This window comes from Talaromyces atroroseus (genome assembly GCF_001907595.1).
Source record: "Talaromyces atroroseus strain IBT 11181 chromosome Unknown scaffold_2, whole genome shotgun sequence".
Lineage (NCBI taxonomy): Eukaryota > Fungi > Ascomycota > Eurotiomycetes > Eurotiales > Trichocomaceae > Talaromyces > Talaromyces atroroseus.
The window spans coordinates 1465508-1478234 of record NW_017971434.1 but is presented as its reverse complement, the minus strand read 5'-3'; the positions used below and the strand labels follow the sequence as shown (position 1 = coordinate 1478234).

At 47.1% G+C, this 12727-nt stretch overlaps 6 protein-coding genes across 6 annotated transcripts; 2 read left to right on the top strand and 4 right to left on the bottom strand.

Annotated features, from left to right (window-relative positions):
• Positions 1-101: 101 nt before the first annotated feature.
• UA08_02644 (Protein fyv10) lies at positions 102-1425 on the bottom strand (the record flags this gene model as incomplete). The annotated part of the gene is made up of 4 exons (XM_020264709.1): positions 102-422; positions 505-699; positions 773-1312; positions 1372-1425. 4 exons carry the CDS (start codon positions 1423-1425, stop codon positions 102-104), a joined length of 1110 nt encoding a protein of 369 aa, XP_020122065.1.
• Positions 1426-2023: 598 nt separating this feature from the next.
• Positions 2024-3728, bottom strand: UA08_02643 (Centromere/microtubule-binding protein cbf5; the record flags this gene model as incomplete). The annotated part of the gene is made up of 5 exons (XM_020264708.1): positions 2024-2335; positions 2388-2614; positions 2680-3311; positions 3368-3524; positions 3617-3728. The coding sequence occupies 5 exons, from the start codon at positions 3726-3728 to the stop codon at positions 2024-2026; spliced, it is 1440 nt and encodes a 479-aa protein (XP_020122064.1).
• A 1572-nt stretch (positions 3729-5300) lies between these two features.
• Positions 5301-6875, bottom strand: UA08_02642 (hypothetical protein; the record flags this gene model as incomplete). The annotated part of the gene is made up of 3 exons (XM_020264707.1): positions 5301-5422; positions 5734-6111; positions 6182-6875. 3 exons carry the CDS (start codon positions 6873-6875, stop codon positions 5301-5303), a joined length of 1194 nt encoding a protein of 397 aa, XP_020122063.1.
• Positions 6876-7395: 520 nt separating this feature from the next.
• On the top strand, positions 7396-7908 carry UA08_02641 (hypothetical protein; the record flags this gene model as incomplete). The annotated part of the gene is made up of 3 exons (XM_020264706.1): positions 7396-7443; positions 7508-7609; positions 7708-7908. 3 exons carry the CDS (start codon positions 7396-7398, stop codon positions 7906-7908), a joined length of 351 nt encoding a protein of 116 aa, XP_020122062.1.
• Positions 7909-8220: 312 nt separating this feature from the next.
• UA08_02640 (RING-box protein 1) lies at positions 8221-8796 on the bottom strand (the record flags this gene model as incomplete). Its single annotated transcript, XM_020264705.1, has 4 exons — positions 8221-8319; positions 8400-8470; positions 8534-8612; positions 8683-8796. The coding sequence occupies 4 exons, from the start codon at positions 8794-8796 to the stop codon at positions 8221-8223; spliced, it is 363 nt and encodes a 120-aa protein (XP_020122498.1).
• Positions 8797-9567: 771 nt separating this feature from the next.
• UA08_02639 (hypothetical protein) lies at positions 9568-10905 on the top strand (the record flags this gene model as incomplete). The annotated part of the gene is made up of 1 exon (XM_020264703.1): positions 9568-10905. The coding sequence occupies one exon, from the start codon at positions 9568-9570 to the stop codon at positions 10903-10905; it is 1338 nt and encodes a 445-aa protein (XP_020122499.1).
• Positions 10906-12727: the final 1822 nt, after the last annotated feature.

Sequence of the window (12727 nt, the reverse complement as noted above, 5' to 3'; positions counted from 1 at the left end):
CCAATAGCTACATGATATACACTTTCTTCATGTCTTTCTCGTCGAAGATTTCCCCCGTCGTTGGATCCTTCACTTTCCCTTCCCCTACAGAGCCCACTTTCCTACTCATTTCGAGTATCCGTTCTCGCCCATAGCTTCTCCCGTTCGGCAGAATGATCGAATCGCTCTCCACAGAGCTTTTCGTATGATGCGCATATGGAACATGTTTGGCGAGCTCGTTCAGTTCCGTCGAGCAGATGGGGCACACCGAGGTCGTCGCTGATAGAGAGTTGGTGCTCGATGAAGCATATGCCGAGTGGCAGGCTGGTGTTTTGAGTGCAGACAAGCCCGCGGAAAGAGCAATGTGTAATAGTGGTCGAGGAGGTAATGATAGTAGCTCGTGATGTGTGCGAAGAAAAAGATCTGAAAGGTACTTCCAACGCCTGGGAGAATACATAGACTGGATTATACATATCAATTGTCAGCAGCCAATCCCCCTTTGAGGAATTTTGTTAATTGCCTTACCTTATAAGGCTCTGCATTCGTTTCTTTGGGGAAAGCAAGCAAGCCAGCAGCTCGATGTATCTCCACCGACTGCGTCTCAATATGTTGTGATAAATATTTCTTGGCGTGTTGCATGGCCTCAATGAGCTTCATAGGCTGACCAGTCCGAACCATCTCGATATATTGCTGTAGTCGCAACTCGAATTCCAAGGTGTTCTGGAAGAAAACAAAGAAAAAAACCACTTAGCTTGTCGTTCAGAATTAAAAGCTAGACACAGTTGGTACAAACCTGACTCTTCTTTAGAGCACCTTTGTTCTCGCCGCACCACTGCAGTGCTTCCTTCGCATCTCCGTTCCTCAGATTTTCGGCAATTCGCTGACACTGGACAAAAGTGTCTGCGTCAACTAAATCCTCAATATTCTTTGCCTTTGCCAGCTGTTTTGCACTTTCCGGGAACCCGGATCGGAGCATATGGTCCACCAGTAACCTATCAAGCCGGGTCCGCGACCATTCCTCATATTTCACGTCTGCTAAATTCTGGATTTTGTAGAGGTCTTGCAAGTGTTGAATCCGTCTTTTCGAATGAGTCTGAATCCTTTTTTCTTCTTCATGCAACGTCTCCATCTTCCGTTTCAATCCTTGCATTCTGGAGATCATGGCGTCTAAAGATGCTAGCGTCTGGTCGGGTGTTTGAGTACCAGCCAACGAGCCATTTGCAGCTTCTTTAAGTGCAGGAATAATGTGTTCTCTTTCGCGCTCGACAATCCGCTGTACACTTTTGAAATTTCGTCTCGCTAATTCGTGGGGGAGCCGAAGGAGTGGTTGGTCCTGTGTTATTTTTTCGTCAGATCGTGAGGGGGTGGTGAGTAGTGACGTAGGATGCATACCAATAGCAAATGGCTCTCGGCATTTAGCTTGGTTGAGGTGAGTTCGGCAGCCATCATGAGAGACAAAGCATTCCTTTATAGAGAATATATAATCTTTCACTGCAGATAATCCCTAAAGCACAGGATTATGTGCTCCGAGTGTAGGGCAGCTAGCTGGCGGAGAGTTGGGGTTGGGTTTAACGGGTTCGGCGAGTCTTCGGGTGGAGAACGAAATGCCGCCGGAAGTCACTTGATAAGGTGCAAACTCACATGATCCGGTCCGGCATGAATGAACTACCCAGAATGCTTACGGAGTATATTATACGGATATATGGAAAGCTGGGCATCAAAGGTGAGTTTTCAATTGACTAGATCATTGCCAAAGATGATTCGGAATGCCTCGAAATGAATCCAATTGGCTAGCAGAATTCAACTTTTCCCACACGAAAGAAAGTAGATGAAGAAAATAGACACGACAACTTGGCCAACACATTCAAAAAGAAAAAGGAAAATCACAAAATCAGTAGAATAGAACAGACCGTAACCCAGAACTCCGGCCAAAAATTTGTATATGATACAAACGAATTTGATCAGGACACATGTGGTGGCGATATGCCGAGCGCGTAGATGGTAGCCAGCCCCTCCAGAATCATGCTACGTTCTTATAAAATGCTTAATCGCTGTCATCGCTTTCCTCCTTCTCCTGCTTGGACTTTCGTCGCTCCTTTTTCTCCTTCTTCTCCTTCTTCTTGCGCTTTCGCTCCGCACGTTCCTCTGGTGTTTCGCCTTCATGTTTGCGCTTCTTCTTTTCGTCGTCCTTTGTCTCCTCCTCGATATCCATCTTGGACGGCGGGGAAGAAGGAGCAGGAACTTCCTCTGCCTTCTCAGCGGGTTGTGCAGCAGCTCCTTCCTCTAAGGGGGCGTTATAGTCTTTGTATGTGCTCTGCCACTTGGCGGGAGTGGCCTCGTTGGGACGACCATATTTCTGCGGTGAATTAGTAGGAAATCGACGTCTGAAACACTGGTCATGTACTCACATCAAGCTTTCCGTCTGACTTGAGCTTCTTCTTTTCCAAGGCCACTGGTCCAAGACCCCAGCGGCGAGGGTAGAGGTCACGCTCCATAATGCATCGCTTGACCTTGGCAACCACACCATGATCACAGGTCGACAGCTCGACGGTAGACATCTGTGCGATTCCGAGAGCGATGGCCTCACCCTTGGTTGTCATAAGGACGACTTCTTCGTTGACTTCAATTCCGGCCTCTGTATACAGTGTCAGTAAAGATTCTTTCTTCACTTTGATAATGCTCGGATCACTTCAGACTAACCAAAACGGAGAAGACCAGGAATCATTAGCTTTGCACCATAGCATACGGCATTGACTGCACTGTCCTTGACAACAATACGTTTGTATGTGGTGAGCAAACTCTCGAGAGGGCGAATGACCGTTCGCAAGTAGGACTCATCACGCTGGTTGTCCATCAACCACTGTGCGTCGAGAACATCGTGCAGAGTGACCATTCCATCTTGTTCATCCATAGCACCACTGCGGACACGACGAAGTTCTTGCATGTGTGCTCCAACACCGAGCAGCAAACCGAGATGAACGCAGAGAGTTCGAATGTAAGTACCAGCTTCACAGCTGACCCAGAAAACACCAAGATGTCTGTCATTGTCGAATTCATACAATTTGCTTTCGTGAATAGTCCTGATACGGAGTTGACGCTTGACGGCTGAAATCAGAGGAGGGCGTTGGAAGAGGGCACCAGTCAAAGTTTCGAGGGCGCGAGCGAACTGAGCTTCGCCACCGGGGATTCGGTCATGGAGACGGATAACACAAACGTACTCCTTTCCGGCACCTTGTTGCGACTTGACGAGACGAGTTGCACGATCAATGCAGACGATCAGGCAGCCAGTAACTTTGGGATCAAGAGTACCACTGTGACCGGTTTTCTCAACTCTACAAAGCACGTCAGAAAACACGTCTAAGAAATCACGACGAAGAAACCAATTTACCGAAGAATCCTTTTCATCCATGCGACAACCTCGTGACTCGATGGGTTGGAAGGTTTATCGAGGTTGATAACTCCAGAGCTAATGTATGACTTCAAATCTCTTTTTAGGGGTGTGCAACCAGCTGGAATTGGAGTGAAGTGACCCGTTCTAACGAGAACTGCAAGGCAGATTAGCATGCACTGATTTGTTTTACATATAAAAAGCATCGAGAATTCTCTTGCGACACGGCGTGAAGGAGGCGAGACTCACGCTTATCATAATTCTTGAGAAGCAAAGGCCACTCAGAGGTAGGAATGCTGGGAGTAACCGACTCAGGCTTGATGCTGAAGTCAGCAATCTCCTGGGTTGCAACAGCTGCCATTTTGAAAAGCAAAATGGTCGAATATACTGAAGCGTTCGTGGACAAGAGACAATCTTTAAAGGCTCCTGATAAAAAATCGAAGGGTAGAAGAAAAAAAAAAGTGCGGCCCGAGCTCAGTGGACTAATGCGGTTTAGTGCAAGGAAAGTGAGCCAACCATTGACAGCGGCCAACCACAGCCATTTAATTTTGATGGACGATACTATTGTTCACGAAACACTTCCTTTAATTCACCACCTAAGCTACCGTGCAGTTATGTCCATTGCGTTATACAAAAACAATGTCCCAGACACATCACTCTCAATCACCGCCTAATCTACGTCCAGCACCCCTCGTACTCCAGGAGGATCCAAAAGCCGAACCCTGTCGTGCCGAAGATTGACCGGAGGATTGACTGCCTCCAAATACTCGCGGGTTTGAGCTGTTGGTACCGAATAGTCGATGCACGAAGGATGGCGTAACGAGAATGTTTCTCCCACCACCGAACGTTGGCCAGAGACGTGTGAGAAAATCATACAGATGCGATGCGAAGATGCCGATCATACCCAACATAGCGCTATACCAGCCATCAGATACTACTGAGAGTACGAGAAGAGCCACGGGAAACAACTCTGCTTTAATCGTGAGCACATATAAATGGACAGGCCTGCCCCGATTATCTTGTGACCAGGTATGTATCAAAGCCATGAGTAAGGCTTAGAATAACAGTCAGCCAAATAAAGAATAAAATTTTCTTCTACGAATAGTTGTGGGAAGCTGCCATACCAGGCGTGAAAAACATGGCTTGAAGGAAGTAGTACGCTGTGATCTGCATGGAGTCAGCAGCCGATTTCTATCAAGTCGAATGAGACGATGTAGATTAGGGAATAAAATATTATAAGAAATGTAGGGCACCATAACCACCAAACGTAGAGATCAAGCCACGCTTGGTTATCTCAATTGGTCGTCCCACCATCCTGCACCGCATGCAGCCCCGAGATTGACATAAGGATGGGACTGCACGAAATGCAGGGTTAATCTTCCTCAGTTCCAGGAACCGCTTCAGCTAGGAAAAACTGGGCGGGCAGATATGCGAGGTGTGTGTGTGGATTGTGCCTTAAAGAAGGCAACAAGGTAGATAGACAGATAGCAATGATAAAAAAAAAAGTTCGGCTCTCGATTTTTGAAATAGTATTACATTGTGAAGATGTTTTTGGTAGGGACGGGGACTTCGCTTGAAACTTACCATGATAACAGTGCACACGAATACAAGGTAGACGAAGAAGTCACCAGGTAAGCGAAAGCGTGGAGAATTCTTTTCCAAGCCGCTTGAATATGTGTACACTGAAAAGGAACGGAAAGTTAATAACAAGGGATGCTCATTCTTCTGCAGCGTATGCGCGAGACCCAGGAAGTATGCATACTAAAATAGAGGTCGAAGAGAAATTCAAGACGCGGCTTCGTGAGTAAGAATGGAGTGATCAGTCTCCATGGCTCTGGAGGGAATTTGAAAATTTGCGCAGTAAGGAAAACAACTTTGTATGGACTCAGAAACCCGCTGTGAACTGCCAATGACTCGGCAAACGTCAAGGCTGTTAAAGTCCTGTTTCACGACTAATCGTTAGGTCTGCGTAGACAGAACAGACGAGAAGTAAAAGGTTTTTGAAGTACCGAGAGATTGGGGGAGCTGCCCAGAAGACATCCATCTTGTCGGAGCCTACATAGACAGTTAATGGCAGTAACAAAATGAACCACGTCCACAACGTGAGAGTGCGCTGCTCGCCTGTGGAGGAGTAAGAAGGAAAGAGATGGAAATTCTTTTAGACACGGTTTTAAATGCGCGGAGCCGCTTAGCTCACTAAAACCGGATGTGCAGTTGTTCCGGTATTAGTGTTCAGTATTACGTATTTATATTACAAAGAATAAATTACGGCAAGGAAATAGTTCACAAAACGACCCTTTGAATGATACATAATGGAATGCGAATGGAAGGGAGTAGTAAACTCTTGGCTGAAATTCAGAACTTACGAGCAGTCCAAGCAGTGCCTCGAACCGCAAGACCGCCCCGAGGCCCTTCAATCCATACTTCCCAGCGGCTGCCTTTTGCAGTGTTCTGTTTTTCTTTTGCACAGATTCGCAATTCCTCGTCGACATGCAGCGGCGCCAGATTCCTATACTCAAATTCTTTGATACGTAGTCCTACTTCCGACAGATGTTTAGAAAGGACACTAAGCATTAGGACCAGAGTCAGTGGCCCATGGATGAGAAGGTCATGGTGGCCCTCTGACTTTTGGGCATAGAGCGGGTCAAGATGGATTGAGTGGGCATTGAATGTCAAAGCAGAGAAGCGGAAAAGTAGAGCTTTGGTGGGTGTCATTTTATGATCGATATCGGGATCTGTAGGAGCTTTTTTGGTTCAAAACAATTTCCTGTTAGCAGGGTTTATTGTCAAAAGAAAAGTCGGAGCTGCACATACATTTTACAATTCTATTCCTGTTGACTTGTATGGCTTGTTGAGCCCCGGTTGCCTCTTTCACTTTGTAATCCCGCATAAACACCAAGGTTCTTTTCTCAACAAGGACTTCAGTGCTGTCGTTTGCTATCCTCATCCTGGTGTGTAGTTCATCTTCATCCTCATCCGCTGAAGCAAAGCGCCGGTCGATAGTAACGAGTATCTTTTCATCGCCTTCCGGACCCTTGATATCGACATTCTCAATCCTCTCGACGCAGACAGCCCGCTGGCCATCAAGCAACAAGCAGCCGCCACTGGACTGCGGAAATGAGATTCTTCCGCCAGCCCATAGTCGACGATTAAATGGCTGCCCAGGCGTATGCAAGATATCCGTGCCGTCTGGTAGTAGCTCGGATAATGTGACCTGTGGAGGGAAGTACACCAAATGGTGTCCCGGAGGCAAATAGCCCGGCTGCCTTATCGATGGCAGTATTCTCTGGTCACCGCCATTGTTATGCAGTAGCTCGCTGGGGATCCCTGAAGGAAGAACATCGAGAAGCGAAAGATTCAGGAGGTGTGATGGTTGCGGAGTAAGGTAATCGTAGGTTAGCGGTAATAGACGGGTTGTGAGCTCATTTTGTAGCGACGATTGGTTGATTAGTGCGCGCTTAAAAATTAATAAGGCGCTCTTGGACAAACGTCTGCGAGAAGCAAGCATTGCAGGGTGTATCATCAATGCAGTCAGTGGGAAGCGGCGCCTCTGCGCCGATATATCCCCACAGATGTTTGTTGGATTTGCATCTAGCTTGCCCGCTGCAGGCACTGAATGCTTGCAACATGCTGGCTTGTCAGATCTCAGTTCCAGGAAATGTATATATTTATATATCACCGGGCTGACTGTCAGAAGCCGATACCGTGCGATATTGACACGGCGCTTTTGTTCATAGAGTGTTATCGAGCCATTCCCTCAAGTTAGATATTCAAGTAGAATATTTAAATCAACGCTGATTGGCTGCGCACCCCAAGGTAGACCCACTCTCGAGCTCACGACAAATCAGAGCTCCGCAGCCGAGACGCCAACTATGCTTATTTCCTCCTCCAAATGAACAACACATGCTGGCTACACGCTTGCTACGTGCACACCGCGGTCTCAACCCAATAAACCCAAAATCGCAAATACCCTGGAATACGCTTAGCACTTCTTCGCTTGTCAATTTCTGGTCAAGACTCGAATCGTCATGGACAGTATTCTGGCTCCTATCCAGGATGCCTTTGAGGGTCAAATTGTGAGTTAAACCCTATACAAATGCTCTCTATGTGAACATATTGTCGTCAAGCTTTACAATACAGCCGAACAATTGGAGGACAGCTAATGCTGACAATTCATCCAAGGATTTCCATGGACAACAACTTGCCGAGACGCTTTCGACAATACTTCTGATTTTATCTGGGGTACGTCATGCTATGCCACGACAACGAAATCCCTTTTAATTCCGGTCTTTTTGTTACAAGTCGGACGAACAGAAAGGAACTAACTTTGCAACTACCAGGCCCTCGCATTCATTGTGGGTTACATTCAACAAGATGTCTACCTGATGCTGTGGGTTGGACTCGCTGGAACCGCTTTCACGGCCCTCGTCGTCGTCCCACCCTGGCCATTTTATAACCGGAATCCGGAGGCGTGGCTCAATTTCAAGAAGGTGCCTGGTGGTGCGTCGGGGATTATTGTTGATGGGGTCAAGGTTGGATAAGAACATGTAGGATTTTGATGGACGGGAAATAATTTCAAGGACGACCTTTATACATTTACGATTCATAAGCACAATGTGGCATTAAGCTTTAGAAGCGAAACGGCGTTGTTTCTTATGTGGCTCTACATCCCATTTCGAACGATCACAAAATCTCGGGCTTCCCTCATGAATGATAACAATCGTCTCTCGTAAAAAAAAATAGCTGAAGCACGTAATATCGCCACAAGCTTATGGATGAAGCCTTTCAAAGTTTGGTCAACGCCCACCAATTTACCCAATATAACCCATGACAAATCGTCAGATCGAATGCTTTCATCGGCCGTATTTCTGGAACTCCCAATCTCTGTTATCTAGCGGACAGACCTGTCGAGTTTTCAACCATCGCGAAATGCAGTGGAAGTGGAAGGCATGCTAGAGAGGGAAAAGGGAGAAAAGCATGCAGTTAGCAAAAAAAGAACCACCGCCTCAAGGGAGGTACGCTAGACACTCACATTACAAATACCCCATGCTACCGTGCACTCTTCCGTGGTAGATGACCCTTGATTCGCTTGGCATTCGATACCTATACCCTATATTAGCACGGTATATGGATTTCGAGACTGGAACAACACGGCGCGGCACGTACATAAATCCATGATGTGATTACGGCAGATGGCACAGTTATCGACGACAATATCCCAGGCCCAAAGTGCAACGGCATTCCACTGGCAATGGGAATCAATGAATTAGCTTTCTTTGCATGATATATTTGTGGAAAACCAAAGTGATGCCCACTTTCTTGACCTCAAAGCGTTTCTTGCCCTCAGACGCCTCACCAGCTCCGGACTTGGATGCCTTTACAGCTTTGTCCTTAGCTGAGCTTGCATCTTGCATCTCTACGTCAGTCATGGTGTCAACGGGGTGTGGTTAGAGAAACTGATCGAATGCAGCGTTGGTCAACGAGAAGAGACGGAGTGTTGGGGAGCTATGTGCAGTCTTTATCAGTCGTGATGGCTGATATCGAACCGATCAGCCCGCTGAATGAATGTTTCACGCAACAAATAATGTAGGACCAGTCGGATAGAGCAAGCAGCGCTGCGATGTCGAAAGATCTGTAGTAGTTATCGTTGTTTCTGCCGTATGAAGATGATGATGCTTCGCTTTCTGCCTCCACTGTACGTCGCCGTCCAGTGGCAACCTTGCGGGCGGCGGGCGCAGTTCCCCCCCCCACTTCCCAGCCGGCAAGCGCAACACCTCACTTTAGACCTCGCAACCTCACTTCCTCCCCCTCAGGCATCACTCAATCATCATCTTCCGCGCTTCCCCCCTCCTCCTCTTCCACTCTCATCTCCAGCGAATCAAAGAACCATGCAGCTATGAGCGATCTGCTGGTTTCCACCGGCTCCCATTTGTTTTCATCGTTTGCCATCATCATTCACCGGTGGTTCACTTACCTATCTATCTACCTTAATAGAGCTTTTGTCACAGCCTTCTAGGGCGTTTTGATCTAAGGCGCTCTCGTTCCTCTTAGCGCCCTAAGAAGACCGCTGGGCGGCTTTTGTGCACATATTACAACCATCTATTCTGCTGCGATCTTGTTATCTTCTTCTCACTTTTTGACTGCCTTTTATTTCCTATCTGTTTCAACCGGCTGCCTATTTTTTAAGCCAAACTGTCGCAATGTCGACTCAACAGACGTCACAAACCCCGATGAAGGGCCCACGCAATCCTAGACGACAACAACAGAGGAAGAAGCAGACGCCTGTATCCCAGGGCAAAACTGTTATGCTGACCACGCCTCCTTCATCCCCGCCGCCAACTTCGAGCCCTGGCGAGGTGTACAACGGCGACTACAACGGCTCCCGTAAACGGAATGGAATGCGTTCTGGCAAGAAATCCCGCGAGAACACTCGTCCAAACAACACTGCCTACAGCAATGGTGTGAGTCATCGGCATACATCCTCCCAACCCAGTATAGCCTCGCCGCCCCCGCTCAAAGACAGCCCGCATTATGCTGGCCCGACATTTCACGCGTCTCCTGCACCGTCTGCCCTTCCGATGCCAACATTTTTCTCCAAATCTGTTCCCGACTCTGGTCTTTCTACCTCCTTAGAGCTTGAAAACGAGCTGGACGAGGAGTCAGCTCTGACGCTGACTCCCTCGAAACCAAAGGCGACCAACACTCGTATCAATCATGAGCCCACTCCTTTGGACTTTCTTTTCAAGGCTGCTATTGACGCTAGAGGCAAGGCTCAGCAGAGTCCTGAGGTTGCTTCTAGAAATTTGACGGCCAGTCAGCGGCCGGAGACTTCCGCAAATGGTATTTTCTCGCTTGAACTTGATGGACCCGAAAGAAACATGTCAACCTATTCCAGTCCGGTTTCTTCATACAAGGATAAGATGAATGCACTTACGTCTGGTGGTAATCAACAACATGCGAAAGCAGAAATGGACGACGCGCAACGAAGGGTTAAAACCGAAGAATTAAAGCACCTGCTGCTGAATCCACGGCCTCAGCGGCCAGCATCGGCATCTCCTCAGCTCAAAGGTCCTGCCCACATTCATTCTCACAGCAATGGTGTGCGGTATCCCACCAGTTCGGCCCTGAACACTTCATCTGGACCTCCAACGCCTGTCTCTTTCAACGGCCTCACTCACCAAGATACATTTTCGGCACGTGGAGAAAACGGCTATTATAATAATTCTCCAGTGCAGACTAGCTTCCACAGCAATTACCCACCCGCTTTTCATCGGGAATGCTCACCTTACGCAAGCCCAGTGAATACGGCCAGAACAAACTCTTATGGGCCGCCATTATCCCAGTCGCCCTTCCGAGGCACCCCGAATTCGCAGATATACCAATCGCCAACTCCTCTTAATGCCAGATTTCAACACACTCCACCTTCACGTCCACCAGAGCATGACACCAAGAAAATGGAAGATGATCTGAGAAGGATACTGAAATTGGACATGGCTACTGGTATACAACCCAGTGGAGTGCAGAGCTCTATGGCTTAAATTAAGTCAGGCAAGGCTGACTATTCTTCTCTCGTTTTTCACTTCTATCGCCTTTTGTCTTTTTTTTTACTCTCTGTCTATGTGTGTACTTAATTTTTCTTCTTCTTTCGGTTTCTATGATTTTAGGCATCTACGTTGTCATCAAGGTTTCGAAAGAGACGCGCGTCATTCGATTAGATTATGGGTCTATATATTTGGATTCCGCTCATTCTGTCTTTTCTCTTGTCCTGGGGGTTTCATTCATTTCGGTTCTGAGCGCGCATCATTGGTCTTTTGTACCTCATTATTGTCGTTTAACGGATACCATATGCATTGCCATGAATCGGGTTGGGACAGGGATTTTTTTTTTCTCTCGCATCTTCCGGAGCTTTTATGATCGGATATCCTTTTGCGTCTTTTTCAAGGTCTGCATGTATATCTCTGTGGACTCATGCTCATGCTTCTTGGACTTTAGGGATATCGGTTTATTTTCTGTCTTTCTGCATCTATACTGGAAGGGTGTCCGGCACGTTTATGTTAAGGATATCACGGCTATCTTTGAATCTCGACGGACATACCATACCTATAATGACTTGATGCTTGAGGCGCTCTGTTTCGTTCTCATCGATGTTTATCGCGGGTAATTCTCGAAGCCAAATGATTTTTAATGTATCTTCTCTGTGCTCATTTCCTCTCTTTTCTCCTATTTTTCTTTTCCTTTTTTGACTCGACTTTGCTTTTCTGTTAATAGTCCAACTCTATCCGCTCTTTGACGAATGCGAATTTCATTTTTCTCTCGCTCTCTCTCTCTTTTTTTTTTAGCTCGTTCCAGTAGCATTGGTCAATTGTAGAAACAGATCGAACGTGAACCTCGTATATCCATGTATATACGATATTGTCGTGAATGTACACAATGCAGTCTTCGTTATCAGCCCTTGGTATTTCATGTAACTACTCTCTTGTCGTAACACGAGTAAATACCGTTAGCGGCAAGCCACACGTGATCGACGAAAGTACGTCAACTGGCATGTAAGATACTTCTTCCAGCATTCACAATGTGTCATTTTCGAGATCCTGCTAAAATTTCTGATTCTATTGGGGCGCAGGCAGGAACTAGGTCTCACGCAGAGTGGCGAAACCAGCCGCAAAATAGTTACATACTCGGTCCACATTATTCAAGTCTTCTTTTTCTCCTCCTTTCCATAACTACTGCTACAGCCGTCTACCTGACGTGTCACGAATTATATCATTCGTCTTGTTTTGATGCACACATTATTACATACGCTGTGCTGTTTTCAGGCTCACAACGAGTTTCCCATGCAGTCACTAACGCTGTGTAAGCTGACGGGTGGCTGATGAGTGGCTAATTAAAGAAGTGGATTGGGTTAATATAACTCAATCTTATGCTGTTGTCTTGGCGCCTGCAACGAGGTCAATGCATTATTTCTTCCACAGGCTGAACTGGTGAAGCGTGAGCAAGGAGAGGCAAGAGAGCGACAGAGCATGGACGTACATACATCGAGGTGCATTGCGTGTTGATATTAATAGCAGAGAAACAATTGTGCTGGGTTGATCTATAGAATAACCAATTTAACGCCTCTGATTGGCTTCCGCAGGCAGTGTCCAGCCGCCAATCACAAAGCGCCCCTGACCGTCGGCGTCTCCACAGGACACCACCCTCTTTTCTCAGGCAGGAACATCTCGATTGTTTCGCTCTTTGGCCAAACAGGAAGGACAGGCTTGTTGTCTGCTTTCATCCATCCTGCGTCTCCCTCTGACATCGCGCAACCTCCCTCCTCTGCGCTGTGCTCCTCTCTGTCCATATCCTCGCGTCCCTAAGAAC